General features: G+C 38.1%; 2 protein-coding genes across 8 annotated transcripts in view; one reads left to right on the forward strand and one right to left on the reverse strand.

The window, feature by feature from the left end:
- The first annotated feature begins 763 nt into the window (after window positions 1–763).
- METAP1 (methionyl aminopeptidase 1) lies at window positions 764–21,658 on the forward strand. Of its 4 annotated transcripts, none has more exons than XM_026078474.1 (11): window positions 764–955; window positions 3,551–3,602; window positions 6,310–6,422; window positions 7,764–7,824; window positions 8,879–8,970; window positions 9,357–9,440; window positions 11,104–11,242; window positions 14,352–14,483; window positions 16,787–16,930; window positions 19,245–19,310; window positions 19,533–21,658. In XM_026078474.1, the coding sequence occupies exons 1-11, from the start codon at window positions 899–901 to the stop codon at window positions 19,691–19,693; spliced, it is 1,101 nt and encodes a 366-aa protein (XP_025934259.1). In that variant the 5' UTR covers window positions 764–898; the 3' UTR covers window positions 19,694–21,658. The 4 variants fall into 4 exon arrangements, with proteins under 4 accessions (XP_025934259.1, XP_025934260.1, XP_025934262.1 ...); XM_026078475.1 differs by having other exon boundaries at window positions 6,313–6,422; XM_026078476.1 differs by lacking the exon at window positions 764–955 and adding an exon at window positions 2,545–2,592.
- Window positions 5,456–25,080, reverse strand: part of LOC112972243 (alcohol dehydrogenase class-3) — a 30,190-nt gene continuing 10,565 nt past the window's right edge. Inside the window, exons 9-10 of one of the 4 annotated variants that reach the window (XM_026078472.1) lie at window positions 24,722–24,782; window positions 5,456–5,474 (exon numbers count right to left, since the gene is read on the reverse strand). In XM_026078472.1, coding sequence (XP_025934257.1) covers window positions 24,758–24,782 — 25 coding nt within the window. In that variant the 3' untranslated portion in view covers window positions 5,456–5,474; window positions 24,722–24,757. Of the gene's footprint in view, window positions 5,475–19,633; window positions 19,717–20,262; window positions 24,378–24,439; window positions 24,783–25,080 lie in introns of those variants that run through there. The other 3 variants (XM_026078471.1, XM_026078473.1, XM_026078470.1) reach the window with 3 other exon arrangements.

A 25,080-nucleotide genomic window follows, 5' to 3' on the forward strand; every position in this document is an offset into this window, starting at 1 on the left:
TTGCATGCTTCTGTCAGTATTTCAACCAGTAGACGTTGGCCTGAGTCCCTAAGGTGGAAATCTTTGAGAGAAATATTTTATTTCCAGGAACTGATCCAATAGAAATCATTCCAGATCTTAAGGCTGATTGTGTCTTTGGTTACCTTTTGGTAAATGCATAGGCTCTGATGAACATTGGGTTGAGCTTGCCTTTAAACACAGAATCAGTGATTGGTTTTGGAAAGCTTTGAAACCAAAATCGTAGTTAAAGCTTTCCATTGATGGCTTCTATCCAAAAATTGCAGTTGTATTTCACTTGCCGATGTAACAGTTGTACCCAAAATTGCTCTAAACAAAAATTAAGGATTATGTTCCTCTCTTTTGTCTTTTATCTTTGACCTCTCTTCTTGTACAGACCTCTTCAGCGTTACCAAGTCTTTCTTGATTGCTATTGAAAAAACACACACGATAGAAAAATGCTTTAGGTGAGAAGGGTGGGGATATTAATATCAAGCACAGTAATGGATAATATAATGTTTGAAATGAAATCCAGGAGGTCTTCCAAAAAGCTTGAACAGAAATTCACAATATTCCTGTGTACTTTCTCATTCAAGCTAGCTAATGTTTTCAAATACAGCCACACGATGCCATGTGTTCCTTTTTTAGCAGAAATGGGACTTTTTTTGTTTCTTTGTTTTAATGTTAAAATACACCCTGGATATTTTTCCTGGATTTTGTTTGTTTATTTATTGAAAGTTTTTATCCTGATCTGTATATGGCATAGGACCATGGAAGAATCATTAGAGGCAGGAATGGTAATGGGAAGATTGAAGTAAATGTCTCAGCAGAAGGCTGAGAGAAGAAGGCTCAGCAGAGAAGGCTCAGCAGAAAGCAGAATTTTCTCCAGAAAGTGGCCCGGATGGAGAGAAAGAGTGGCTTTCTTCCATGCCTTGGCAGGAAGTCTGCTGTAGAGAAGGTGAGGGTGTTTGAGATATGCAACGGTATGTTGGTAGTGCTTTGTAGCCAGAGCTATGATTCTCCAACCTGTGAGATTACAGCTGCTATATTTTTGTGTGGAATTGCCCAGGCAGAGCTATGCAGACATGTGTGATGGAGTGCTTGTGCAGTAAGTCACTGAATGTAAAAAGAGTTTGTGAGTATCTGGTAAGTCCAGTGCCCACAAGAAGCATGTGACTGATCCTACACAAAATACATGGATTTTAAATGGATGTGCAGCACGTGCTTTGAGTGCTTTCTGGAAGTGTCAGACCAAGACTCGGGTGTCTATTGATTGTACATTGCATGTGTAATCGTTGCTTTGGACTTGCTCTGTGTACTCAATTACAGTTGATGTACATATAGTGCACACCTGGGATGTCTGGGTGTACAGCAGCTTGTTTGAAGCTATGCTATAGTAGTTCTGACTGAATTGCTATTTCTCTGGAAATACAGGACAAGTAAAATCTGGGAAACATGCTTGGGAAAACTCAAACATATGGCAGCCTTATGGAGGATCCTCTTATGTTGCTTGCAGCTGCAGAAAATAAAAAGTCAAAATGGAGGCTGCCAGGTTATGATACTGCTAGCAGTGTTGTTTGCCTAGTGTGGGTTGGTTATGGGCCAGCAGAGAGGAAAGACTCCTGGCCTCGGAGAGAAAGGAATGGGTTTGGAGAACATATCCCCAAATTGCACGGGGAAAGAGAGAATCAGCTACAACAAGCAGTTACCACAACTGATGTCGTCTTTCCCCAAATGCTCCCTTATCTCCCAAGGAGTGGATTCTAGACTTGCGGACTCAGTTTCCCCATGGTAGATGTATTCTGTGACCCTGTAAGTCCTGAGTTGTGTAATCCTTATTTTTTTACACATCGGGTCTCAATTCAGAAGTGGAAGGGGATTAAAAACATACTAGTGTCCCAGAAATAGGGATTTTGGCTTTTTTATTTTTTCTTAAAATAAGCCTCCGTTAAAACCTGTTCCTTTTCCCCCAGCTCTCCAACAGAAAGAAAGTAACAGTGCAGCAAACAGGTCTGTGTATGCAGTGGGTTATATAAGTGTGATGGTGAAACCTTCCACTGTTTGTTCAAGATGATGTTCTCCTCTTGTTGCCTGAACCCTTATGTAGCTCCATGGCCTGTCATGTGCCAGTTCAGCAAAATGGCAGAATCAGGTATATGGTGTAGGAGAAGACTACAGCAACAACTGAGTTTGGTAATGAGGGAAATACCAAACAGTAGACATGGTTGATCTGTGTACCAGTGTACTGTGATCTTGTGGATACAGGTTGGTAACCACTGGTGGCAGACTAAATTGAAAATGGGGAGAAGAGGGCTCTGAAAGAATAGGCAATTAAGACTGCACAACAAAACCTGTGAAGCAGGAGTAGACTCTTGTATACTGGGCTTAGTTTGCAAATCTGTTGTCTCAAATTGCTTTACTGTTGTATACATTATGTTGAATCAGTTGCTGGCTCTGGCCAGCAGCTTTATGATGATGATTCAGCATTAGTATTATCTTTCCTTTTAAAGGAAAAAAGTTTGCTTCCTGCCTTTTACTTCAGAAATTCAGCTGTTGCTGTAAATGATTGGAATTACCCCTTTCCACACAGTTGTTGTGAGTACACATAGCCATTGAATTAGACTTTTAGCTACAAAACCAAAAAATTACCTACTTAGTACCCTAAAAGATCTTCTTTAATGCCTTCTTCAGCAGCTTTTCGACTCAGTTCTCTCCTTTTCTCACCTGTTTTTCCCTCATCTTAATCTATCTTTAACTGCCAACCATTTCCATCTCCCCCTTTGCTGATTCATTGTTTTTTTCCCCTTCTCCCATGAACTTTATTCTCAGGAAGAAGGAAAAAAAAAATCAGCTTCTTCTCTTCACAGTCTCTCTTTCCTTGCTTTCCATTTCAATTTTCTTTCTTTCTTTCTTTCTTTCTTTCTTTCTTTCTTTCTTTCTTTCTTTCTTTCTTTTTCATTTCCTATTTCTATTCAGTAGCCTTCACCCTTTTTTCCACCTTGATGTCTTTCATTTGTTCACCTGTGATGATGCTGTTTGGTCTCTGTTGCTTCCTTATGCTGGAGAAGGAGGCAGGAAGGATGCAACTAGCAGGAGGAGATGGCTTCTTGTAGGAGCCAAGGGAGGCTCACCCTGCCCACTGCAATGCAAGGAGATTTGGTATGGAGAGAGAGCAGGTGAACTCTGACCCTCAYGTTGCAATGAACAGCACAGGGTTTCAGCCACCCTGGAGCAACCGTGGTGTGTGGTTACTCATTAAAATGATAAGGAGACAATATTTAGTAGAGAAGATTAAATCAATGCATTTCACTTTGATGGGTGCATCTGTTTGGCTATGCTTTTTGCCTATTCTGGCTCATAAACTCTTGAATGTAGTATTTTCTAGTGTTAAGACTGTCAGTTACAGTAGCATTTACTGCATGTTGCTACAAGGGTTTATAAAATTCTTATTTTATTTTTTTTAAAAATAACAGTTCTTTTATTTTGTGGGGATGACATGTCTGTCCAGGATGAAGCTACTTTAAATATATATATATTTTGTTTGCAATTCTAGGAATGTTTTAAGGGAAGCTGGGCTACTCACAAGTTATTACACAAGAAAGCAAGTAAGTAAATTCTTTATTCAGTTCTAATATTCTGTTTTGAAAACTGTTCCCTTCTGTGCATTCACCCCTTTGCCTCATCATCCTGCATTCTTGTTTTTTGTTTAATATAATTTTCAAAATAATAGGTAGGGATAATATTTTGGGTTGAACAGTGCAGTGCACTTTGCTTTTTATCTTCACACACGTGAATGTCTGAGAATGGTATGGATTTTTCCAAGATACCTGGCACTGGATGCTGCATATCTGAGACTGCATTCAGTTCCTGGTAATCTACAGATCTATATAAAATTTCAGAGACAATGGTACAGAAATCTCTATTTCTGTTCCTATCTCTGTTTGTCTGAAATATTGCTTTGAGCTAAATTGCCAGGTGTATGAACAGAGAAAGAGGGGTGATGAGATAGAGGACAAAGAGAATAAATCGTGACCATAAGTCATTGCCAGGCTTGTTCCATCATAGTATTTTGATATCTGATAAAGTAAAAGGCGGTAAYGTGGAGGAGGGTTTTTTTAATGTTTTTATGTAATTGGACACTTGTTTGAATATGAGCAAGGCAGTGAGAATGCAGCTGTTCTGTATACTTGAGGCTTACCTCTTTGGGGAAAAAAAAAAGAAAATATTTTTATGAACTGATGCTGCTATTGGTCGGAGGATGTATTGTAGCTAGGATTTTGCTGAGTTTATCTGAAGGTAATATAATTGTATGCTTTAGTTACAGCAGGTAGCATTGGTACAGAAAAATTGGTAGATTCTCCTTTACCCCTTTCTCCGTGGTCTTCCTTGTCCAATAATGCATTTCCTTGCACTTTGTTAATGAGTGTCTGATAGATACAACTGTATGCTATTTCCTGTGTCCTAATCTTGTATTAGAATGCTGCTGCTCTGACTGGATTCAGCAGTCAAAACCCTTCCAACAGACAAGGGGTACCAGGGGAGTAAATATAATCTAGGAGTTTAAATTCAACCCCCATCCCCACCTCCCTCAAGAAAAGACCAACCCCATCAAGCTCTGCAGAAAAGGAAATTAGGATTAAAAAGTAAGTGGCATGACAAAAAGCCAAATTCTCAACTCATTTACCTCCTCCTTTCCTAAAACCCAATAAAGCCTCCTTTTCCATGATAAATGTTGCACAGTTTATAGGTGGGAGTAGCATAGGCAATTACAAGTGTTTTCCTTCTTTCTGCCTCCCCAGTGTAGAATTCTCATAGTTTACATTTGTGATCTGTATCCTATTACTTTGCACACTTGTGGATGTGAAATTCTCTTTTGTTTAACGTAATACTTCTAGTAATCCTCTGGTGCAGTCCTCTAATGCTGCTGTTCATCTGACAGCAAAATTTTTGACAATACCACTAAATTCACAGTCTTCTGTGCTGAAGCATCTCAAGAGAATCCAAAGTATCACTTTATTAAAACTCTGGATTTTTTTATTATTTCTCTGTGGTTCATTTAAACTCATGTGAGCAGAAGGCTCAGATGTCACAGAATCACACAGAATCGCTGAGGTTGGAAGGGACCTCTGGAGATCTAGTCCAACCCCCCTGCTCAAGCAGGGCCACCTAGAGCACATTGCACAGGATCGCATCCAGGCACATTTTGAATATCTCCAGAGAAGGAGACTCCACAACCTCTCTGGGCAGCCTGTTCCAGTGCTCTGTCACCCTCACAGTGAAAAAGTTTTTCCTCATGTTCAGATGGAAGCGTCTGTGTTTCAGTTTGTGCCCGTTGCCTCGCGTCTTGTCGCTCGGCACCACTGAAAAGAGTCTGGTCCCATCCTCTTGACACCCTCCCTTCAGCCATGCAGATTCTGAGGAACTCAAGTTGAGGGCTGCTACGGTCAAACTTTTGCATCTCTTCATTCTTGTGAGCTCTGAAAAGAGAACACAAACTTAAGTTATGGGTTCTGAGTTAGATTAATGCTACCATGCTCTTCCTTAACCCTTGCCCCCTCTTTCCAAGTACATTTTTCCTTTGATAATGCTCAGGATGCACTTGCTTCAATTCTCCATGTAACAGCCATCAATCCACTCTTAGATTTGTTATTTGTGAAGGAAGTTGTCAGTGGACATCAGGCATAAGTTTTACAAGGTTAAGAGAGCCAGGAACCTCCAGTAGATTAAAACCATCTTGTAAAGTACGCACACCGCCTGTTCTGAAATGCAGGAGAGGCTGTACCCTCACTCTGCCCATCAGGACGGGGATAGTAGCAGGTTCTGTGTATTGAAAATCATAGTCAAATGTCCTCTTTCCCACCCAGATCATTTCTGTCTTTGAATACTAAGAGAAATCACACAGAATAGGAACCTTCAGCTACAGTACAAGACTGWTAATTGAAGGGATGATAAGTCTTTCAGTAAAAATATGTTCTTCCCCAAGAATCAAAACAAGCACAGAACCATGTTTTAGAACTACGTATGAACAATGACATCAATAACTATTTCGTTTCCTTTGGGCCTTCAGTACTGCTGTCCTGACATTGCTCAGTTTGCCATTGGGTAAAGATGCGGTTGGCAGAATGTGAATTTTGAATGTGAAAAACTTAAGGACAAAATAAGATGAAAATTACTAATTACACTTTTATTTATCAGTAGCATTTAAAAAAAGCCAAACAGGGTTAAATCTGTATTTATGTACTTCTAGGTCACTCTCTGGATGCAACACTTTTTATTCTTGGTAGGCTGCTGCAATTTTTTTTTTCTTTTCAGAAGATGAAAAAGCTAAACGTGAGGTTTCCTCTTGGACCCTGGAAGGTGACATTAACACAAATCCCTGGTCTGGTTATCGATATACTGGTAAACTCAGGCCGCATTATCCACTGGTAAGTAACAAATGCCGCTCTGTTTCAGCGCTGGAGGAAAAGGTTCCACATTACGTTCTGTAGCAGCTCATGGACCAGAAGTCCTGGCCTGGTCAGCTCCCACATTTCAGCTGAGGAACAAAAGCTTCTTGAATAGTCTGAACCTGATGGCAAGGAGATGTGTGACAGTGGCTTGAATGTGGCTCATTTTGGTTTAACTTGGTTTACCTTGTTATACTTAAACTGAAGTGCCTAGGAGGGAATATGTATCACTAATAGGTTTAAGATCATATGTTTGGGCTGTATCTTTTGACATTCATTCTGCAAAATCCCGTTGCTAGCTAAGATGTTGTTCTAGCTGTTTACTGTTCCCACCAGTAATGGAGCCATCTGCTTCAGAAAAATTCAGATGGATTAATTTAGCATTTAAATAAATGGTTTAATAGAACCTTGCTTAAGTGGTTTGAAATAACCTGGTGAATAAACTGGTGAACAGCTCTGCTGAAAGAACAGTGAATACAGCAACCTCTAACACTGGGTTGGGGAATAGTAATTGTGGTCAGTCTGATCTTCAGCTGTGAAAGGCGAATTTAGAAGAGGACCTCCCTATAGCTGTATTTTAAAGTGATGCAAGTTTGTACATGGAATAAGCCAAAGTTTTGACAGGATTAATGACATCTTATTTTTCTGTGTTTTTTCTAATTGGTCTGTGCCAGAGATGCAGTCACTATAGCATCCTCTCCATAGTCTTCTCCATCTGTTACAGGTTGAGTGAGTGGATTTACAGAGCCTGAGACCCATGTGTGCTTATTGGTAGCATTGGAGAAAGGGTGTTTTGGATATTTCACTGGCCATGTAGTTAACAGTGCTATTGCTGAACACTTGCTTTTTTGTCCCCCACCTGCTGTAGCATCGGTGTATATGAAATTATAAGAAAAAGTCCTAAGAAATAGGGTGATAATTAAAAATAACAATCTCACTAATGCATACAAATAACCAAAAAAGGAAGGGTGCATCTGGAACCAGAGCATTTGCAGTCTGGAAAGTATCAGAATAAACACTACAAGACATCAGGGATAATACATTACAAAAGCAATTTTGTTTATTTGACAAATAGAATTGGTTTTACAAAGCTGTGAAGTTGGCTATTAGAGGTTGTATAATATAAAAACAATCAAGAGTTAGAATCTTTGCTGAGAAATGCTGATTGGAAGTGCTTTGGGGTGTTTGCATACTTTGCAAGTTTCTCTAGGTGGAATTAGCCATGTTTCACTGTATTTAATTTTGCTGCATGAGTCTCTGTTTTTATGACTGTAATAAGTACTCTTGCAATCTAACCAGCTTTGACTATGATTTATTTAGACGCCAACAAGACCTGTGCCAAGTTATATTCAGAGACCGGATTATGCTGATCACCCACTAGGTAACTTGAAACAAATCATAATTACAGTGTGTTACTTTTGTGTGCGTGTGTGTTCCTTCAATTGAAGAAGCCTTTAAAGCATCAAGGAGATGCTGGAAAAGGGACTCTCTTCTATCTGTTCTTCTTACTTGGGCCTCTTCTTCCCTTACATTAACTTACTGATTTTTCAGAAATATGGTTACAATTATTTCATGGAAGTCCAGAATTTGTAATGAGTTGTCTTCTCTTCCCTATACACCTTTGAAGGACAAAAAAAAAMCCCCAGTAAGTCCTACCTCTGTGGCTTACTTGATAACAAACTGCAAACTTATCACAAAAGTCAGCTGCGATGTATGAATTCTTTAAAGCCATTCTCAGTGACATCACTCTGTTGAAAATGTGTTATAAAATAACCTCCCTCCCCTCCAAAATGAAAGAAAATCCAGTAAGCAACTCCCAAAAGCAGACTGATAAATGAATTCCAGCTATTTCTGGACACAAAGAAAATACTTTCAAAACTACTTGCTTGCTGGTTTATTTTAATGTTTTCCCCCTCTCACTTTGATCTTGGTGCTTTGCATTTCCCAAAGAAGCTGTTAAGTCTGTTAGAATTATTCCTAAAACTTCAGCAGATCTTTAGTTATTGTTTACAGAATGTAAATATTTAAACAACACAATGCTGGTTTTTAGGGGGTCATTCAACTATGTGAATGGCCTTTATTCTCTAAAAATCTATAGTGATTTTACCAGTTTGTGACAGCACATTTGAGAATACGATCAAACCATTTCTGAGCATTGAGAGTGCTTATAACTAACTGGGCATGATGGTTGTATTCAGTAAGTGGATGGGCATCCTGAACAATTTTGGGCATTGAAATGTGGTAGAAGGCTTATGAATTCAAGTTAATCCAGATGATGATGATAATACTATGACTGGTGGATTCATTATTTTAGTCTGTGGTGAAAAGAGGCATACTTTTATTACCATTGGGAAGCTAAGGAAGTTGCTTGGACTGGAACTGTGTAGCAATCGCTCCTCTGTATAACTTTTTTTTCTTCTTTTTTTAATTTTCAGGAATGTCTGAATCAGAACAGGCTTTAAAAGGAACCTCTCAAATAAAAATCCTCTCATCTGAGGATATAGAAGGGATGCGAGTAGTGTGTAGGGTAAGGGGGGTTTGTTTTTCATTACAAAATGCCTTTATTCTTTAAAAAACTTATGTCAAGTTCCTGAATAAGAACTATTCAGCTGTGATCATTTCCTTGTGCATAAAGTCCTACTTTGAAATGTATTTAGGTAGTCTGTTTTATGTTTGCAGTATTCAAGGGATTTGTGGTCCAAATCTTAATAGAAAGGGATGTTTTTAAGAGTCCCTGATGTGTCTTACTAATATAAACTGTAGACATCTCAAAGTCTTTTAAAAGTCCCAGTCTACCCAACTTTTCCAGTAGTCTCAATATAGCGCCAGCAAATGCATTGCTAACTTTCCAAGGATTAGACCTAGTCTCATTTTAAATAAGGGTTTTTTTTGTTGTTTTTTCCACATTTGCAGCTTGCTAGAGAAGTGTTGGATGTTGCTGCCATGATGGTGAAAGCAGGTGTAACTACTGAAGAAATTGATCATGCTGTCCACTTAGTAAGGTTATTTTATTGTTCTTTTGGTTCTAATAAGTGCCCTTTTTGTTTTGGTATGATTGCTATGTGTTTTTGGTTGTGTGCGCATTCCTTTTCTTTATTCTGAACTGTCTGGTTCCCAATTTGAAGCTAGCAGGTAGCACAGATGTTAGAAACCTATTATAGCACGATGTTAAATTCAAAACTGAATCCCAGTTAGGAACTCCTGGGGCTCCCTCCATGTCAGCTCCTTCCATAATTTTCAGATTCAGATTTTCCCTCCAAGTTTCTTCATCTGTTTTCTCTGTTAGCATCACATAATCTTCTTTCTTCTAGACCTTCTGAGGTCCACAGATGCTGCTGTATACAGTGTGTCATATGTAGGCCACAGACTTTTTGTGCTCCATCCTGTTGGTTAAGATGAGGAGGAGAAAGGCAGAGGAGAAAGTTTAATTCTTTGTGATCAGGAATCAGAACTGGGGAGCCTGAGAGAGTAGAGAGGGGATTGTCTCTTTTGTGAAGCCCACAAATATAGTGAAAAGGAGCTGACAACTTCCTTCATGTTGGGATAAGTTTTTGATGCAGTCGGGCAAACAAAGGCCCCAGTCCCAAACAAAGCATTTGAAATGTGTGATGCAGTATTTTGCTGTCTCATATATTCATAGGTGCTTCAACTGTGTAATTTTTTTTTTTTGATCTCTAAGATATGTGCATTTATTTTGAGACAGGATACCTGTGTGCATTGTGGAGAATGCAAGGATCTTTTAGGCCACTGGTGTAAATAAATTTGTTGGGAGAGCTTTCTGGTTGCTGTTCTCCTATCTGTGTGTGGAACTATTAAGCCAAGGTTATAAGGAGCTTACTCTGGTTTGATTAGACCTGAAGTTTATACTAAACTGTATTTAACACATAAGCACTAAATTATGCACTTATGTGCATGATGTCTAATATAAGCAGCTAGCAGTTAAAATGGTAATGTGTCCCCCCGCCTCCCACTAGAAAAAGCAGCTTTTGGAAATTTTTGCACAGAAGATAATTGATATCAACTGATATCCCTAACTGGTATTTAGCAGTTTTAAAATAGTATTATTTTTTAAATATAAAAAAATGTTACAACAGTATTATTTTTCCAGAATTGCTCAATATGCCACTTAGTGTGCTTGTATATTTGTGTGTGTCTAAAATGTATGTGTCGGTTTTGCAGAAATCCCAGGAAGAATATTAGAGGAAAGCAAAGGAAGCAGCTTATGTTTTTAAAGTCGGGGATAAAAGAGTGATACCAAATGTAGTTTTGTCTAGCTGATCTCCTATAAAACAGTTATTTAAAGCCTTAGAACAGGTGCTTAAAGGCACTCATTGAAAATGGCTGTTTTTTTAATCAAGTATGTATTTCCATGCATTATTTTGAACCTGAATACTTCAGCATCTGTAGTTGAACATAAAAATGAGTAAGAAAAAGCATTAAACTAGCTTAATTTTCTTCTTGCAAAACTGATATGAAATGCCAAGCATTACAAAATATCATAATGCCGAAAAAAGGAGGAACGCTTGAAGAAACTTATTTTCAGGAGTCACTGCTTTTCAGAATATCATTTTTATTGTAAAGCTGTTGTGCTTACATTTTTTTCTTTGTACAAAGCTTGCTAATACAGAGTATAAATTGTTTTCTTTTAAATCTGATTTAGGCTTGTATTGCAAGGAATTGCTATCCTTCCCCTCTGAATTATTATAATTTCCCTAAGTCATGCTGTACATCAGTGAATGAAGTGATCTGTCATGGAATTCCTGATAGGAGGCCATTGCAGGAAGGAGATATTGTTAATGGTAAGTGTTAAGAAAATTAACCTTCAACATTTCTACCTTCTATCCAGTTAGACCATTCAGTAAGGTAAAGTTTCAGTAGCAGGCAACATGATTGGAGTAGCTTCTTAAAAAAGCCTTTTGTTCTCATTTGCTAATTAACCAACCTCTTTATATATTTAAAATAATGAATTTGAGTAGTTAAAACAATTGGAGAAGTTTGGTCAGTTTTAATAGCTTTATAATTCTCCTATCCTAGTCTGTGTATTATCATAGTGCCCGAGTATTCCAGCTGTGGGCTAGATTCCAATTGTTCCAGACTCTATAGAAATATGGAATAAAAAAGGCGGTGTTTTGAATGTTGCCAGAATTACTCGTCTGGATTAGTTCTATGTAAATTCTTAGTAAGATTGTTTTAAATCCTTAAGTTGCTACTACAGTTGTGATGACTGTAAAGAATCCTAAGAGTGAGGCATTTTATAGGGGCAGATTAAACAGCATATCCTTCTTTTGAGACTCTCACAGTCTGACAGTGCCTGCTGTTTTTTGCTTGTGGTACTCAAGGTGCTTAAGCCTTTTGGGGGCATTAAAGGATACCTGTATAAATTTTTTGTCAGGTTTTTGTTTTCTCATTCTTTCTTTTCTTGATTTCACAGTAAAATTAGCAACACCTGTTTTGTATAAATATTTGTATAAATATTTGTACCTTAATTTATCACATCACTGAGAAGCCCAAATAAACTTACTAGGTTGGCTTCATCCACACAGTGTATTAGCTCTCCACTGTTTGCATGCCAAGGCTGTACCTCAGCACTAGAAAACACTATTTATAAGAGAATTTAGTCATATCTCTGTTCACGTCCCTGACCTGAGTGTGCTTCTGCAAGCCTTGAGCCTCCTGCTTTGTCTTTATGAGAAGCATTTGCTGACTCTTCTGCAGCAGAGTAGGTCGTGTGTTTTGTGGATCAAATGTACTTTCCCCACAGACTCAGAAGGCTTCAAAGTCTTCTGGGCTCACCTTTGGGAAAGTAGTGTCCCAAAAGCTGCTTAAAAGGAGGAAGAAAGCAGGGTGCAAGGGAGAAGATGGAGAAAGTACTTTAAATGATGGAGGGATAGACCCATCTCTTTCTTTACCTAAAACTTTGCCGACTGGAAGCAAAAGGATGCCATTTCAGATCCTGAAACAGGATTTCAGAATCACAGGAAAACATAGGAAAAAAACTAGTTTGGAAGGGACCACCAGTGACATCTAGTCCAACTTCCTCTCCAGCCAGAGCAAAGTAACATTTTGTTACTATACTGATCCCTGTGAGCAGTTTCTTGACAAGCGCTGCTCTCTGTGCAAAGTGAGATGTTTTGGCCAAGTCTGGCAGTGACTGAAGAAGCCTTGTAATCAAGCAGCCTGTAGAAATAGCTTCTTTGCAGCAAGTAGTCTGGATGCTGTCCTTTGAGCTCTGATATGTAATTCATGAGAAACCTGAATACGTTTACCTAGGTGTTGGTTTCTAAATGGTATTTTTGTTAGGCTACTGGATATGTATGCYGATTTAAATGTTCCAGTAGCTCCATGTAATCATGCAGTGAGTATAGTGTGACCCTGTACATGCCTACGTCTGTAACGGGCGGTATTGTTTTAGTGCAGTGTTAATTGCTTTCTTCCATGTTTGCCATCGGTGCAGATTTACTGTTGGCACTAGTGTGTTTTCCCATGTTTCCTATCAAGGTTGTACTGGTCTTGCTAGGCAGCTCGTGTACTGTATTCTTAAATTATTATAGCTCAATCCTGTTTCCTCCATGGATATTTACCTGTGAGATTGTCTAGACATGGTTTTCTTCATGTTTAGCAGTTCAATAAYTATTCTAGTATTTTAGCTACTCTGGCAGCTATTAGAGCTATGAGACTTCTGACAAAGTCTGTTAGACTCAAAAGTACCAATTCTAGCACAGGAAATCAACTTGAGCTCAAATCTACAGTATTTTGGTTTCACCATCTATAACCACTGTATGACTGCGATTTTTAATTTTTTGCTCTTGAGCACATCAGAGACAGGCTACTAGAATAGATGACCATTATGTCTAAACTGGCAGTCCTGTTTCCCGTGTTTTGTAAAATGACTATTTGTAATGAGCATCTTGTGTGGACATTCTTAATCCAAAAACCTAGTTTTTTCAAAATAGGTTAAACTAAACCAAAAAAAATTGCAATAAAAGTGCACGTGGTCGTATTTTTCAACGATAAGTTATTTCACTTTCAGTTCACAACCAACTTTACACACAAAGCAAATAAGTTCTGCTGCAACATAATTCTAAACTCTGATTACGTGCTGTCATAAATCTAGGTTGTTTTAAGCATGCCCTTTTCGTTCTTGTTGTTTGCCTGATTCAGAACTTCTTAAATTTTTAAAAACTTTTTTCTTTCAAATTAATTTGGCATGTTTTTGTTAGTCAGGAATAATGTTGGGAAGGTGCTATGTGGTTAAGGTTCAGTAAGAAACACTGAGTTTTTTGGCTGTAAACAACGGGTTTGGCATTCTGATTTTTGCAGAGATGTGGCTTACTGTTCTAAACATGTACCGAAATTGCTGAAGTTAAAAGATGGGTTAAAACATCATTACCTAGTGACTTAAATTTAATTTCTCTCTGTTGGTGCTGGAATTGATTCTAAGGACATACTTTAACCAGGTAAATCATCATGGAGCAGATAACTTCCCTGCCCTGATTTTATATTTACCAGAAAACCAATCATAAGCAGTAAGCTTGCCATGGCTGTGTTACATTGGTGGGTTTTTTCATTAAAAAAAAATTTTTTTTAAATCAAAAACCCACCAATGTAACACAGCCATGGCAAGCTTACATTGGTGGGTTTTTTCATTAAAAAAAAWTTTTTTTTAAATCAAGCCATTGAACAGTGAAACACTGTCTTATTTACTAATTCCATAAAATCTACAGGATAAGTACTAGAAAATTGATACTGCTGGAAGAACTTTCACATCTGGAATTCTTCTGAAATAGTTTCATAACTTCAGAAATATACTACTACATTTTTACATGTTTTTGTTGTCCTTTATGCAAATCAAGAGACAAAAAGTGAGAAACAGTGGTAGTATTATGGTATGTCTGGTATTCTTTGCAGTGGATATTACTGTCTATCGTAATGGTTACCATGGAGATCTGAACGAGACATTTTATGTTGGAGAAGTTGATGAGGGTGCAAGGAGGCTTGTCCAAACAACTTACGAGTGCCTAATGCAAGCCATTGATGCAGGTAAAACTTCTTGCTGAGGCTCAAAGCGTTATCATTTTGGTTCTCAAACATATTGCTATTACAAACATAATTGCTTATATTTGCTATTATCTGGGAATGACTTCCATTGTAAAACTGTTCTTCTTGTATGGCGCTAGTAGATGAGGTATATTGTTTAATACAGTCATTCTTCAAACACTACAGTTTTGYGGATGGTGGTTGTTACTCTTATTTTAAACAGGTGTTCACAAGGAAAATGTAATTGATGATGTGAATATCACATATGATATTTAAATGGAAACAGCTGTTTGGAGAATTAGTAAGATAGATAAGACAATCCCGGATCTGAGTTGTTTATAGAATGTGAAGAATAAAGTATATATTGGAAACAAAAGAAGGGCTTGCTACTTTTTTTAATTGAATGATACTGTAAAATGAATCCATAATGCAAAACGCTGTTTGAAAACACACTTCTGTCCCCCGCCCCCCCCCCCCCAACTTGACGGTTATTTCATAAAGCTAATTAGAAGCTCTTGTTTTTAAACTGTGTGAATGTGCCAGGGAAGACAGACCCATCCCATCTCCTTCAGCACCTGCAGGACTTTAATTACATTGTTTAGGTATAACTCAGGATAGCTTCACTGAGACAAAAATCCCTGTAAATGATATATTGTGTACCTTTTGTGTGATCAAGAAAATACTATAGGACCAAGCTGTGAAGAATACAGATTACCTGTTTACACAGGCTTACTATTCTGAAATGAGCGCTTTGTCTTTTGGAGCTAAATCAAAGTAATGTTTATCTTTGTTCCTGTGCTTTATTTTTATAGCAGATTTGCTATATATGTATTGTCTCTTATCTTTAATATCCTGCTTTAGATATGTAAGCTGTAACAATGATTCATCTTTGTGTTCATTATAATGAGATTTAAATTCTCGGTGTAACTCTTCTTGCAACTTTTTGGATGTTGTAACAGTTTTTAATGGGTTTTAGACATTCCTTGATAATAGGAATTCCAGCTGCAAGTTTCTCAGTTGTTACAGGGTGTCATCTGTTCCCTGTTTACACCATCTTAAATTCTGGGCTTTTGACCAGCAGAGCACTTACTATGAGAGTAATGTGAGAGAAATAGAAGCAGGTATCTCCTTGGTGCATTGAGATGAGTTGCTTGGTATTGTGAAGCCTGAAGGAGATGATCTACATTACCTCACAACAACTTAGCACAARACAAATAGGTTAATTTTCCTTTCATCTCTGCCATGTCTGTCTTGTATTTTGGGAAAAGCATGCATATTTTAAAAACAGGTAAAATTCCTTGTTATTTTATGTAGATTCAGCTACCTGACTTAAGTTATAGCTGTTTGCATTAGTAGAGAATTAAACTAAATGGCTTGTTTCATGAAAGCTTTTTGCTGTCTTCACTGTTCACTCACTCTGCTTAAGGTAGCTTCATTTAACCACACATTTTGCTCCTGAAGGAACAGCATATATTCAGGGAGTAATAAATGATCTCGAAATAGCATTTAGATTTTCTTCTTAGTGGCTCTGGGTTACTTTTTTAATGCAGCTTCATTGTTTGATGTATGAGGCAATGTTGCTTTTATGGTTTTATTACCCCCTTGTCTAAGTGAATTTTTCACACCATTTTCATCTGTTTCTAGCTCATTTAACTTTTTGGGTTTCCTAAGAGGACTGTCAAAAAAAGTCAGTCCTGAGTATGAACATTCTTATTTGCAGTAACGTTGCACCTAACAATCTTGTCTAAGATTAGAGACACCCATTTTGTCTTTTTTTTCCCCCCCTTTTGTGTCCTCCATGTGTAATCATTTTTCCTATTAATTTGAGTGTGCTTTTCACATAGTAGTGGGGAGAGAAACGCATATTAAAATTTAGTTCATGCAGTTGTCAAAAGCAGCACTGGTACTCTAGTTATGAGAGGCTGCCAAGTACTTTGAACGTCTTTGTTGCCTTTAACTTCAAACTTCAACATCCTTTTAATATATGAGCACTTATATCCATGAGAGGAAAAAAGAGATGTTTTTGTGAAGGAGGAGTTTCCCTCTTTCTCTCTCTCTCTCTCTTTTTTTTTTTTTTTTTTTTCTGTGAGACTGTTTCCTCCCTCTTCATCAGACTCACTTATGTACTCTGTGGATTAAGAGATCGTGGTGGAGGCAGGGTGCTGCATGCAAGAACAGATAGATGTACCAGCCACCAGCGTTACAGAGTTGTTACAGAGATGGTGTTTGCCTGAATGGTGTGAGATGGTTGGGTATGTTGAAAATTGTATAAATTTGTATCCATCTACATTATTTTAATTTTGCAGTAAAACCTGGTGTTCGGTATAGAGAACTCGGAAACATTATTCAGAAACATGCTCAAGCAAATGGATTTTCAGTGGTTCGGAGCTACTGTGGGCATGGAATCCATAAACTTTTCCATACAGCCCCCAACGTACCACATTATGCCAGTGAGTATTTGCTTTGTGTTGTCTTGTAGACAGGACATGGTTTGCACTAAACACACCCAATCTACTTGCCTATATTCTAAAAAAGTAGCACGTTGCCTGGCAGTCATCAAGGCATTTTTGCACTTGTAGAATATATATATATATATATATATATATATTTTATATATATATATATATATATTTTATACTCTGGATCATAGAGTTCTTCGTGAACATAAATTAGCTGCATATGTTGTATGCTGAGACAGTCTGTTCCTACACTAAGAGTTAGCTCTCATCTGTAGTGGGTTGGTGCTTGACTTGTTTGCATGAATTCCCAACTAGCCCATTAGACATTCTTGTCTGGAATAGGAAAATATTTCTGTTCATTCATAGAAGATCTAAGCAAAACCTGAATGCCATTCCCAGATGTAAATGTTGTTTTGAATGGTATAGATAGATGTTGTGCCTGAATCTGGATCCTGTTATGTTTTACTTTTCTCCATTTGAATGTTGTGATCTGGCACTCCTAGACATTTCTTTGCAGTGTGTGGCAGATGAGGGGCACCCCTGGTTCTCAGCTTTAGCTTTGGGAAACGGCAGTTTTCCCACAACATTTTTTGGCAGCTGGACTAAGAGAAGGCATCCTTAGGAGGAAAGGARAGAAGCTTAAAGATGGTCAGATAACCAAGGACAGAATAAATTYTGTAAAGCAGTGATAAACAATTCAAACCCACTTTAGCTGTGAAGCTTCCCTGACAGGACCTTTCTTTCCTCAGAGCTGAGAGATGCCTCCATCTTCCATCTCTTAACAAGTTTTAACACTGGTTATAGTTGTAGATCGTGATGTAGCAATCCCTGACTTTTCATCTGGTCATTTCTGTAAATGATTTTTTCAGCAAACAGACAAAAATCTATTACTCACAGGGTGGAAGGGTATCGATTCCAAGTATTTATTTTTGATGTGTAAAATGAAGAGAATCTGTACTCTGTAGAGATGGAGGCATTTATACCATTAAAAATGGAGTCTGAAAAAAAGGGAATTTTTATCTGTTTATCTGGCTGTTGGGAACTTTGAGCCCTTTTTTTGATTGAGCCAAGACAGCTATTCCCAAGGAGGAAGATGCTGTTTTATTTTAACACAGCTTGGCAACAAAAGCAAAATAGAAAGATCTAAGGGACTTAAAGCCTATTTGAGAAAAAATACAAAAGCTTCTTGCTTCTTTTTGGCTAACTATGAAAGAATTTTAAAAGGGAAAAAGCTTATTTTATTAGCCTTTAAACTATTTAACAAAACTGTGTGAAAATTTTAGGAAAAGAGGATGAAATCTGTGCAGATATTGAAAACTTAAATGTAAGTGCTGAGAACATAAAATACCAGCAGATGATGAGGACAGAAGCAAGTCCCTTCAAGTATAAGAAAAGTGTTCTGGTTGCTATTGTGCCAGCTTGATGTCCAAGATTTTTAAAGCATGTAGGCGATTTAGACAATTTAATAGATTTACACCATAAAAGTAAACTGAGGGGCGATGAATCTGTATGTCAGAATTGATGCAAGGTGTCCATAGCGGCAAAGTAACTGGGAGCTAGTGGTCCCCATGCAGCACTRGATTTTGCTGCAGCTCTCGCATGCCAGGCTAAGTCGGATCTAAGCTGCAGCGCTGTTCAAAGGCCACAGCCTTTGTTAGTCAAACGTGCTATACATCAGCTCACATGCCTCCACATAAATGTTTTTGGTATATAACATCAAAAAGTTTCGGTATTATTGTCCTAGATGCTTTGAAATTCTCCACCTTTGTATGCTAACTAAAGAAATACAGCATTATCATCCTCATAGCAATATGACACTTTTAGTATTCCAGAGTAACAAAAGGAAAGATCTCTTGTATATCAAAACATGGGATTACTTGACCACTAGCCTATTTTGACAATTTATTGGAGTTAATGGTTCAGTGAAACCAAATTAAGAAGTAATTAAGTTTTTGGGCCTTCTCTGAATACCTTAAATGCTTATTTTTATTGATGTTTTTCATCATAAAAGTCTGCAGGAATTCTTGTATTACACTTGTTCAGTGTTTTTGCAGAACTGGAATTGAACTCTGAACAATTAACTTTAAGCTCCTTGAATACATTTTACAATGTTGGAGGCGGGGGAGAAGGAAAGAAGTAAAGGAAATTTTAATGTGGAGGAAAGCAGACTAATGGACAAGTGTGACTGAGCCTTCTCTGAAGGGTTTTTCTGACTTTACATGATTGTGCTGTATTCTCGTAGGAGAAGGATTCATTCATTTTCTAAGATAGGATGGCTTTTTCTAACTTGTTACTTTTATTGCAGAAAATAAGGCAGTTGGAGTAATGAAGCCAGGTCATGTATTTACAATTGAACCAATGATCTGTGAAGGTAAGCAACTGATATTCCAAAAAGTGATAAACTAAACTCATTCTGTGCAGTGCTTGTTATTACGGTAAAATAATTACTCTTCTTTACTATACTATAAAGATGTAATGGAAATATCGATCTTATTTAGTATAGTTGGTTGATTCTCCCCCCTCTCCCCCCTCTTTTGTAGAACTGGTATCTTGTACTTAAATAATGACTTTTTGACTATTTTTATATTTTTAGGTGGTTGGCAAGATGAAACGTGGCCTGACGGTTGGACAGCGGTAACAAGAGACGGAAAGCGATCTGCCCAGTTTGAACACACTCTTCTGGTCACCGATACAGGCTGTGAGATCTTAACCCGGCGGCTGGATAGCATTCGTCCGCATTTCATGTCCCAGTGATAGTCTAGACTGAGTGGGTGGATCTGAAAGATATATATATATTTTTTGTCTCTGTACTATGCATTTTATTAAGAGTACAGAATAGAGGGGGATTTCATCATTTATTTTGTTCTCATTGACTGTAGATAAGAGAGGAATATCTTGAAGAACCTGACCCAATGTCTGGAAAAGCAGAGAAGAATTTAAAATATTTTCTGCTTTCCTCCTACCTACAACACTCGTACTATGTTTTTCTTTTTTTCTTCAACTACTTCTTTAGCATCTTTCTTCCAAATAGATCTGCAGTTGCTTCTGTTGCTGCCATCATACTAGCTAGAAAAGTGTGGGTTACCTTTCCCACTGGGACTTGATATTTTGGGATCCAGGTTTTTTCACTACTTCAGTGTGCCCTGTCTCTCTTGGTGTGTGAGTGGCACCTGAGTTTTAAGCATTTCTAGTTCCAAAGACCTGCTCTTGCTTCTGCAGATACTGTTGTAATGGGCTGGGCCTTGTTTATCGGTTGAGAAGAATTGTGGGGGGAGAAGGAAAAAGACATGCATGTTTCCAAGAATAGTCTACCCTTACCTTTAATTCTGTCCCCCTTCTCTGCTGATTGCCTCTGTTATAATTGTGACTGTTGGTGACACACTGTGTTAATGGCGGGACAGACTTCTGTTGCTGGGGATTGATGGTACCRACTCCCTACTGGGAAAATTACTAAATTCTGTCTTAAGTGCAGCTCCCTGGAACAAGCTGCTTCTCTGCTGAGCAGTGATTGGGAGTCTCCTGCTCAGAAAGCTCAGTGAAACTGCTATATCTGACTTGACTAGAGAAAGGAATGAAACAAGAACCAGAAAAAAAACACGCTTCATGGGATGGATCCCTGTGTAAGTTAACTGTGGGGCATTTTCTAAAGGTACATCCACAGTAGCTGTGGGGGATTGGATTTGCAAGACTTATAATGAGATAAGTATGTATCTCAGAAAAAGTCTGAGTGTGAGAAGAGGAAGCATCTTCAAATTTCTTTTTTGTAATTTTTAAACAGTTAAGGTATTTTCCTCAAACAGTTGAGTGAGTTTCATGCTTTTGAAAAGTCTTAGGGGGACAGCTGTGAAAACTGATCGTTTCCCTCAGACTGGGTATAGGGTGGGCAACRACAGTACATATACCACTTTCTTTTCTGTTAATGTGTCATGCCAAGCTGGAAACTGTCACCTTAAGGATTGTGGGCTGATTAAGCCTCTGTCTTTTTCCTACCCTTCTTTTTCCCCTGCCCACTTCCTTTCAAAAAATCTTTGGTGTGTCTGCTGAGGGAGTCTATTTTTTTTATTTTCTGAACTGTAATGAAAATTATTTCAGACCCCATTGCAGACTTCAGGTCTTACACCACTGTAACATAAGAAATAGTTGAACCAATGCAGACATATTAAATCATGCAATCATGGGCATAAAATACACCTTTTACAAGGTGTCTGGTGAATCTGTTGCCACATTAGACCTAACCTTATGAGGTACTGCATGCCCTTGGCTCCCCTTGGCACTGCAGATTTTGAATGGGGGAAAGGGGTTAGTGCTTCATAGAACTGGACTCACTATGTGTACTACCAAATACCAAACTTGCCAGAAAATGTCTTCTCTTCCCTGAGTGCCTCAGACCTCTGTTGCTGTAAGAGTATCAGTGCGGTAACATTTTCATTACCTTTATTTTTAATTATGCAGTAAAGTGACCTGAAATGATGCATATAGAGTGCGTGTGCATGTGTATGCGTGCGCGTGTGTGTGTGTGTATAGATTTTAACTAAACAGACTGTAGTACTTGAGTGGAATTACTTGCGTTGAATGAGGTGTAATGAGATGACTATCCTGGAGGCTTGCCCACCATATCACTCACCTGAATGGTTACAACTGTCTTGCATTTTCTATGTGTGTGTGTGATGGGAGGGCTTCATTTTTCATCTATGAAATAAAAGTTGCAGCTGCTTTTAATGGAAATTACATTTTTGTGATACAAAAACAGACACAGTGTTCTCAATTATATCCAGGTTTGCTTGCACTAGTGCAAACCCTACTGGTAGATGCATGCAGCCAGATAAAAATCACGCTTAAACCTGTGCATGCATCATTTGAATACTTCTTTGTCTTTGCACAAATACAACCATATGTAGCACTGCAAGTGCTAAGCTCTGATGCTGTGCATTTCTGCTTATAAATTGAAATCACAGTAACAAAACTGTTTACTGAGTTAATACTATTTCAGTATACTTAAACAAGTGAAAAGTTCAGGCATCATCTATACCTACTGAACATGAGATAACACATCAGTCTGAAGAACAGAACTTTTGTTCCCCAATATTTTATCAGTCCTGTCCCCCCCCCTCCACCCCCATCCAAGTATAGCTTTGCTTGACCATTACATATTGGACTTGTGCTGGCTGGGTTTGGAAAGTGGTCTATTTTTGATTCTTCCAGAAGTGCTATCTCTTTTTAAAAAAAGAGCCTGTATCAACTTTCTAACAGTGCTTTTTAAAAATTATATGCACTCCTACCAAAAACACAACTGTGCAATTTGTTCTGAAGCAATCTCCTGGAACGTTTTCCCTTTACTACCATCTCCAGTTCCAAAATCATGTAGGAGCTAAGAGTGTGGAAGTGTTTCATGCTGTTTCTGCAAATTGACCTGAATATTTAAAGAGAGAWTTGATAGCTAACGCTGAATAAAAATAACAGCATGAAGATGAGACAACCAAAAGGCTGTACTGAGGAGGGGCAAAGTGAAATTTCTGTGCTGATGTTGCATCTTTTACATGACAGCCAGCAAAGTGATTTCATGTACTGTCATTTGGTGGAAACATTTTGTTCCTTGAAGTTCTTAGAACTGGCAAGATGGTAGTTTAATACAATATCCTCACAATAAGAACAGGGTGTGAGGAACAACCCTCTGTTAGCTGAACAACTTCAAAGAGGAAACTTCAAAGATGCTGTATTTAATCAGCTGCTTTACAGGACAGAGTAGACTGAAAACTCAGCTGTACAATGCCTGGGACATCAATGCTTCAGGCCAGGAAGAAGTCGCAAGTCTTTCATTCAAGTTCTTCARTATCATTAAATGCCTTTTTTTCATTGTTGTTGACTTATCCTGGGATTACATGACTAGCTTTCCACCACACAAAGTTGCAGATCCGCTAATGCAGTAATATAAAATAGACAATGGGGTTGTACAATCTTGATTTAGTGTGTGCAACCTAGAGAACCAATTGTTACAGTGTAAAATACTTTAATTCTATTAAATTCAGTCAGGGCATAGTTTTGCTGAGATGTTGAGCTAAAAGCTACTAATGTATTATTGATTCCATCCTATAGTTACAGGGTGCTATAGCTGGAACTGGTTATTGAGCGGTTTTCACTGCACTCTAATGTTCAACCAGAGTTTCTGGACTTACAAGGTACTGAGAATCACTTCATTGCTGTTTCAGATGGCTCACTTTCCAGGTACAAGTTCACTTTGTATTTCTTTTGGATACTCAAAATTGACGACTTATGGCATTCACATGATTTGGATTTTGTTGTTTACTCTGCTGAATTTCTAACTTCATGCYAGACAAAATCTCATCTATTTTCAGAATGCTCTAAAGATATATTTCTAATGATAGATGGAATAGGCTAAGCTGTCCCAGTCGTATAGCAGCATCATGGGGTAAGATGACTATTGGAAGAAATTGCCTCTCACCACTAACAAGATTAGTGTTTGGATTCAGAGAGCTCACTGTAACAGTTGCTTTTGCATGATCGTGTTTGCTTGAAACATGGAACCTCTCTTGATCAGTGTCCTTGGTACACCAAAAACCACTGACTTGCATATATTTCTTACTGCTTTTAACTCGGGAGCCTTTCTGCCTCTGCTTCACAGCCTGTTTTCTGCCCTTCCCCTCTTTTTTTTTTTTTTGGACATATTGTACTGCTTCTATGTTTCAGTTCTAAAAAATCTTACCTAGTTAGGTCACTTCAGTTACAGTAAGGAAGTAGTGACAAAACTCAGGGGCTTAGGAAAAACACTGCAGTCTCAAATTATAACACTTCAAGAGTGAAGCTTTTGTCACACCATGCCCGTTACTGTTCTTCCTCTGTGCACCTCAAGGGGAGACTACTGCTCTACTGGTAACATCATTCTGTTTCAGTGGCATGATCATAGTTCTCACTAAATAGAGATAAGTTTTGCAGTGGCTGCCAAGGCTTCTTCAGCTGCCAGTAAGTTTAAGGAAATGGCAAAACTTTCTCTGTACTACTGCATCTTGGAGAGAACGCTAGGGCAAGCCAGCGGAGTAGTTTTATGCCATTGTTTTTTTACAACAAGCCTACCTACAGCTACTGTAATGAACCAAACAGGAAATTAAGCAGAATATAGACTTCCCAAACTAACATCAGGGTACATCCGGACATTTAGGTCATACATCCAACCACAGCCTGTTCCACTGGTTGGCTTCAAGGTAGAGCTGGATGGTATATCCTTTTTCATTCTTGGAATAGCCTGATACGTGTGACAGCTGTTTTCTTGCCATTCTCTCACTGCAGTTATAGTGCATCAACGCTGCTTCCCAACCAAGCAATGCTTATTAAACTACCTCGTGTAACAAATCACGCAACATCGTTCACTATTGGCTCAGAAGAATGCTATTCYTCCATAATGTGTGCACATACTGTAAAAGCACTAGAGGAAAACGGTAATAGTCAGCAATCAGTGTCTTAAYGCTCAAGAATTCCCCCACTGTGTTTAGAAATAACCTTTTATTAAGTAGGTTGAGATAAGCACTATATTTAAGGAACAAGTACATAACAAAATTTGAGGAACAACTACAGAAACAGGAGTTTCAAGATCAGCATTAATTATGTAATATTACTTAGTGGTTACTTTTTGATTGTTTTGTCAAAGAGCAGGTTATTTAATATTCAGAATACTCATCTTAAAATGCTTTGTCTTCCTAGTCCCTATGAATCTTCGTTTACCTGGTCCATTTATAATGGAATTTCTGACAGAGGGTAAATGATAGTTACCATGTTGCTGACCARCTGGAAGGTCCACGTTTGGCTCTAAAGCTTTAGGACACTTCGAATGCTTAAAATGAAAGGAGAGGAAAAAAAAAAAAGTGTTATCAATAATAAGTTTATTTTCTCCACCTTAGTCCCCTCCCCTTCCCATTTGTTGCTGAGGCATACTTTCGCTTAACTTTCATCTCCCATAAGAATGAAATTCGGCTTATGCTTATAATTAATAAATATTCATTAAAAATCCTGCCTAAAAATAGGTAATAATGCCTGTTACTATCCGTTACTCAAATTGGAAGTTTCAGTAGTGGTTTCAGTGTCAGTTTTCAGTAGCTAGCCAAGAATCTTAATCAGAAAGACTRACATTA

Source organism: Apteryx rowi, unplaced genomic scaffold (genome assembly GCF_003343035.1).
Source record: "Apteryx rowi isolate R43461 unplaced genomic scaffold, aptRow1 scaffold_48, whole genome shotgun sequence".
Lineage (NCBI taxonomy): Eukaryota > Metazoa > Chordata > Aves > Apterygiformes > Apterygidae > Apteryx > Apteryx rowi.

What these genes read in the sequence shown, in the direction of transcription:
- METAP1 (XM_026078474.1), top strand. Translation starts at nt 899, where the DNA reads ATGGAGAGAAAGAGTGGCTTTCTTCCATGCCTTGGCAGGAAGTCTGCT. An exon ending in GGAAGTCTGCTGTAGAGAAG is followed by an intron (nt 956 to 3,550) that starts GTGAGGGTGTTT and finishes TTGCAATTCTAG; the next exon opens with GAATGTTTTAAGGGAAGCTG. An exon ending in CAACGTACCACATTATGCCA is followed by an intron (nt 16,931 to 19,244) that starts GTGAGTATTTGC and finishes CTTTTATTGCAG; the next exon opens with AAAATAAGGCAGTTGGAGTA.